At 51.6% G+C, this 5,275-nt stretch overlaps 1 protein-coding gene across 4 annotated transcripts in view; it reads right to left on the reverse strand.

The window, feature by feature from the left end:
* Positions 1-5,275, reverse strand: part of LIG1 (ligase I, DNA, ATP-dependent) — a 54,757-nt gene that overhangs the window by 32,212 nt on the left and 17,270 nt on the right. For 2 of the 4 annotated variants that reach the window (XR_001004888.1, XM_011969974.1), the window contains 5 exons: positions 4,330-4,434; positions 3,189-3,311; positions 2,865-2,943; positions 593-673; positions 253-309 (listed from right to left, as the gene is read on the reverse strand). Coding sequence is in view for 3 of the 4 variants with exons in the window: in XM_011969974.1 (XP_011825364.1) it covers positions 253-309; positions 593-673; positions 2,865-2,943; positions 3,189-3,311; positions 4,330-4,434 (445 nt within the window). In the remaining variant the exon portion in view is untranslated. Of the gene's footprint in view, positions 1-252; positions 310-592; positions 674-2,864; positions 2,944-3,188; positions 3,312-4,329; positions 4,438-5,275 lie in introns of all 4 variants that reach the window. The other 2 variants (XM_011969965.1, XM_011969980.1) reach the window with 2 other exon arrangements.

Raw genomic sequence — 5,275 nt, forward strand, 5'->3', positions numbered from 1 at the left:
ACAGTGAAGGCAGGAAGCAGAATGAGCCGCACATCTGGGCTCACCCTTGTGTCTTGCTCTGACCCATGAGAACGAGGCGGAAAGTTAAGAGGACCTGCTTTTGTGACCATGTCTGACATCCACGATCATATGCCCGAATGGGGTCGGAGGCCAAGTTGAAAGGATTTGGCGGAACAAGGCAGCATGGACCGCCATGCAGAGGACAGAGCCAGAAGCATCCCCGCCCCCACCCAGGCAGGCCTGATTAGTTACCGGGCAGACACCTCCTCGATCTTCTCAAACGTCCGGGCCACAGCCAGGTAAGGGACCCTGGGGAAGGAACAGAGCCGCAAGAGTGACAGTGGTGCCGGCTATACCACGCTGCCCATCTGCACCCTTGCTTCCTCACACCTCCCTGGGAAACCCTTGCCAATACCCAAATGCATGAGCTCACTGCCCAGGGCTGTCTCTCTGTCCCTTTCAATGCTGCTGATTGTCGCCAAAACACAGGAGGGAGAGACTTGACCATTTCTCCCAACCAAGGCTCTGCTTAGAGAGCCTCCAGCAGCAACAGGGACTGCAGGGGGACAGTGTGAAAAGGGAGAAACCTCACTTCTGGCCCGGTTTCCAGCAGGCGTCTTCCACGGGATGGTAGCTGTTCTTGGCAGGATTGTAACCGGATGGGTCCAGGGGTCTACGGAGGCAAAAGGGAGATTGAATTGCATAGAGCCCTGGGTCAAAGCGAAGTCATTCCTCCAACTGTGATGTGCCAGGCTCTGTTCAAGGCACACAGTGCACAGCTGGATGAAACAAAGTTTGCTAACCTGGAGCTCACATTCCAGCAGGAGAGTCAGAGGAAAGCGGGCAAAAAAAACCCCTGTATAAGCACATCATTAGTTTTAGGTGTTAAAAAAAATCTTTCAGAAAACAAAAGAAAGCTGAGTAGAGGGAGAGGAAGAGATGAGAGGTGCTGCTTCACAGGGCGGTCAAGGAACGCCGGAGACATCTGGGCAGAATGAGGGGAGGGGTTAGCACAATGGGCAGCAGGGGAAGAGCATTCCAGGCAGCGAGAATAGCGAGTGCAAAGGCCCTGAGGTGCAGACACGCTTGAGAAACAGAAAAGGGATCGCATGGCTGGGGTACGACAGAGGGAGGCGCGTACAGTCCTGGGTGTCGCAAAGTGCCAGGTGCTGTGCTAATGCCACATTGATTAACAATCAGACGTGCAGGTGCAATGGGAGCTGGGGCCTGAGGGAAGCCTGCTGGGCAGGGTGGGTTGGGGACAGTGTTCTAGGCCGGGGGCAGCGTGTTCAGAGGCAGGGCGGAGGCTGGGTGCGGTGACTCACGCCGGTAATCCCAGCACTTCGGGAGGCTGAGGCGGCTGGATCACCTGAGATCAGGAGTTTGAGACCAGCCTGGACAACATGGTGAAACCTGGTCTCTACTAAAAAATACAAAAATTAGCCAGGCTTGGTGGCAGGCACCTGTAATTCCAGCTACTTGGGAGGCGGAGGCAGAAGAATCACTTGAACTCAGGAAGTAGAGGTTGCAGTGAGCTGAGATGGCGCCACTGCACTCCAGCCTGGGCAACAGAGTGAGACTCCGTCTCAAAAAAAAAAGCAGGGAGGAATGACAGGACATGGGGACACGGTGTGTGGAGGGAGCAGGAGGAGGCTGCAGATGCCAGGAGGCTGCAATGTAAGGTGGACACGGCTGGCTCATGAGGGCACTGGGAAGCCCAGCGTTTATCCTCTGTGCTGGGGGGAATTGCAGATGGGTTTTGAGCATGGCAGGGGGGTGACATTATCACTATAGGATATGTATCCACCCACGCATCCAATCAGTCTTCAGTGTGGCCTCCTGCGTGCATAGTAGGTGTCATGGGAATCAGCCCAGACATCTCCTCAAATAATTAACAAAATTACAGTGAAACAACGAATTGTTTAACAACATACTCAGGGTCCCACAGCCCCAGCACACTATGCACATCACCAGGGCCAGGGCGGGGTGGCCGGCTCTCTATGGTTCATCCCCATGGGCCGCCCAGGGCTGGCACAGAAGGGGTGTTCAGGGAATTTTAAGGCAGAGGAGATGCGCCTACTGGCTTCCAGCACATACACTAAATCTGATGAGTTCAGGCCAGGTGTAGTGGCTCCCGCCTGTAATCCCAGCACTTTGCGAGGCCGAGGTGGATGGACCACCTGAGGCTAGGAGTTCAAGACTAGCCTGACCAACATGGTGAAACCATGTCTCTACTAAAAATACAAAAATTAGCTGGGTGTGGTGGCGTGCACCTGTAATCCCAGCTACTTGGGAGGCTAAAGCAGGAGAATCGCTTGAACCTGGGAGGTGGAGGTTGTAGTGACCTGAGATGGCACCACTGCACTGTAGCCTAGGCAACAGAGCAAGACTCCATCTCAAAAATAAAAAATCTGGTGAGTTCAGAGCCAGAGGAACAGAGAAGTAGGAAGTGAGGCCAGAGAGGGAGGTGGGGGTCAGCTGTCGAATGGGCATAGATTTTCTCCTGAGGGCTCTGGGGAACCCTAGAGGGGCAGAGTCAACTCTGGGTGTTAGAAAGATCCCCCAGGCTCTACGGGGATCAGACTGAGGATGAAAGACTGCAGGCAGGGTCAGGGGGTGGCTCGGGCCATGGTCAGCAAACTCCGATCCTGGACCGTTTCTACAGGTCCTGGGAGCTAAGAATGGTGTTGCAACAGGGGCCAAATGTGTCCCGTAAAGCCTAAAATATTTACTCCCCGGCTCTTTATAGAAAAGGTTTGCCGAGTCCTGCAAGAGGAGGAAGCCTGAGCTGGCGGTGGGGCTGTGGGAATGCAGAGAAGGAAACAGGCCTCGAAGACCCTTTCCAGACCCGGACACTGACTCACCCCTCAGCAGCTCCCTCCTTTCCTGGAGCCCCTGGCTCCTCCTCCTTCACTTCTTTTTTGATTGCTGGCTTCCGGGGCGCTAGGAATGAAGATAGAAAACAGTGGGTCTTTTCTCCTTCCGGTAGCCCCCACCTCCCATCCATTCTGCACCCAGCACTACCCCAGTGCGTGGGGAGACGGGTGACAGGCTGGTAGAGACGAGGCTGACTTTCCAACCAGCAGGAAAGGGAGAAGGGTCTCACAGCATCTCAGGCCTCTGGAGACAGGCCCACCAGCCTCCTGCCTGGACAACCCCGGGAGGTGGGGTGAGCCAGGAAAACTCACTGAAGAAGCTGCTGAGTGTCTTGGGAGCGCTGCGGGGAGGCTTGGTCTGCTCTTCCTCCTCCTGCAGTTCCTGCCTCGTGGCCACCTCGGGCTCCGAAACGCTTTCCGTCGGGGTCTCTGCTTCTGTGTTGAGAGCGCTCAGAAGGTGATGCAAACTCTTTTGACCCTGAGACTTTTTTTTTTAACCTCCAAGATCATTCTGACCCCACAGATGGAAGATATAGCTAAACCTACCCTTTTCCTTTCTGCTAGCTTTGAGCTGAGATCTCAGGCCTGCTGTCTACTCCTCAGTGCTAAACTAGTAGAATTCTAGCACTTGGCCTGACATAGGAGACTTAGGAATAGTGGTAAAAAGAAATCTCATCCTCATGAGAAGAAAATATTCCCAGTCCTCCCAGCAGCTGCAGAAAATCAGATACAACTCTGGATCCCTAAAATTCTCCCTGCAAGCGTTTCTAACACAGAGGCCTCACGGCCACTTGGACCACCCTGAGAGGGTAACTTCAGCCTCTAAAATCCTGTAACTCAGTTTGGTTGTCTAACTTAATTAATAACATTTAATTTACACCTATGACTTCTGAAAGCTGTGAACACATTTTATCTTTTACTTTTTTTGAGGCAGGGGAGCTCTTGCTCTGTCGCCCAGGCTGGAGTGCAGTGGTGCGATCATAGCTCACTGCAACCTCCACCTCCTGGACTCGAGCAGTCCTCCCACCTCAGCCTCCCAAGTAGCTGGGACTACAGGTGCGTGCCACCACACCCAGCTCATTTTTGTATTTTTTTTGGTAGAGATGGGGTTTCGCCACGTTGCCCAGGCTGGTCTCGAACTCCTGGGCTCAAGCAGTCCACCCATCCCAGCCTCCCAAAGAGCTATGATAACAGGTGTGAGCCACCGCACCTGGCCTATGAAGACTTTTTAAAGAATGACTGGCTCTTTCCTCCTTTCCCACATGCATGGGAAAAAATAATAATTTAAAAAAAAAAAAAAAACCCCAGTAATAAAAACTATCCTTTTTCTAGATTTTGCACTTAAGCAATAAGTTTGAGAATCCATGCCTTGTTTAAATTAATTGTCCTCCAAAGACTTCTGACCCCAAAATCAGGAGGCAGGGCAGGGCGGAGGAGAGGACCGGAAACTCACCGGAGGTCTTTAGGGGCTTGGGAGGTGTGGTGGGCTGGTCCCTGTCTTCTCCTTCCTTCTCTGTTGCCACTTCAGCCTCTGTGAGGCTTTCTTCTGGGGTATCCACTTCTGACAATAGACAGAACGGTCAGATAGCAAAAAAATCACAGTGAACCTACAAGGGCATTTTGACTCTGGAGGCAATCTGCCCTCATCTGTCATCTGTTTTTTTTGTTGTTGTTGTTGTTGTTGTTTTGAGACAGAGTTTCATTCTTGTCGCCCAGGCTGGAGTGCAATGGTGCGATCTCGGCTCACTGCAACCTCCGCCTCCTGGGTTCAAGCGATTATCCGGCCTCAGCCTCCCAAGTAGCTGGGATTACAGGCACCCGCCACCATGTCCGGCTATTTTTTTGTATTTTTAGTAGAGATGGGATTTCACCATGTTGGCCAGGCTGGTCTTGAACTACTGACCTCAGGTGAGCCACCCACCTCGGCCTCCCAAAGTGCTGGGATTACAGTTCTATCTTGTACCAATCCAAGGTATCTGTTAAGTGGCGGGCCATGTAGGGCCATGTAAGACCCTGCTCCTTGTCAACCCCAAGCAAGGCAGGGACCTTGAGGGAGTCCAGCCCCCATTTGCCTATGTAGCCAAGACATACACAGTGTGTCTTTCTTTACAAACGATTCCTTTAGTGTTATTCACCCCAAAATAGAATCTGAAAGGGTTAAAAATGCAAATGACAGCCTGCTATAGACAAAAACTTTTAAAGTTAAAACAAATCATACCTCTAGGGTCACAATAAAAACTGCAAAAACCACCTTGGGAAAAATCTGCCTTAGTAGAAAGAGGCCACCTTCGCTGCCCCTCACTGGACACTGACAATGGCTAAAAGTGTAGTTTACAGTAAAATTTGTACTAAAAATTATCAATAAGAAATCAAATCTTTTTTTTTTTTTTTTTTTTTTT

This window comes from Mandrillus leucophaeus, unplaced genomic scaffold (assembly GCF_000951045.1).
Source record: "Mandrillus leucophaeus isolate KB7577 unplaced genomic scaffold, Mleu.le_1.0 Scaffold120, whole genome shotgun sequence".
NCBI classification, from domain to species: domain Eukaryota; kingdom Metazoa; phylum Chordata; class Mammalia; order Primates; family Cercopithecidae; genus Mandrillus; species Mandrillus leucophaeus.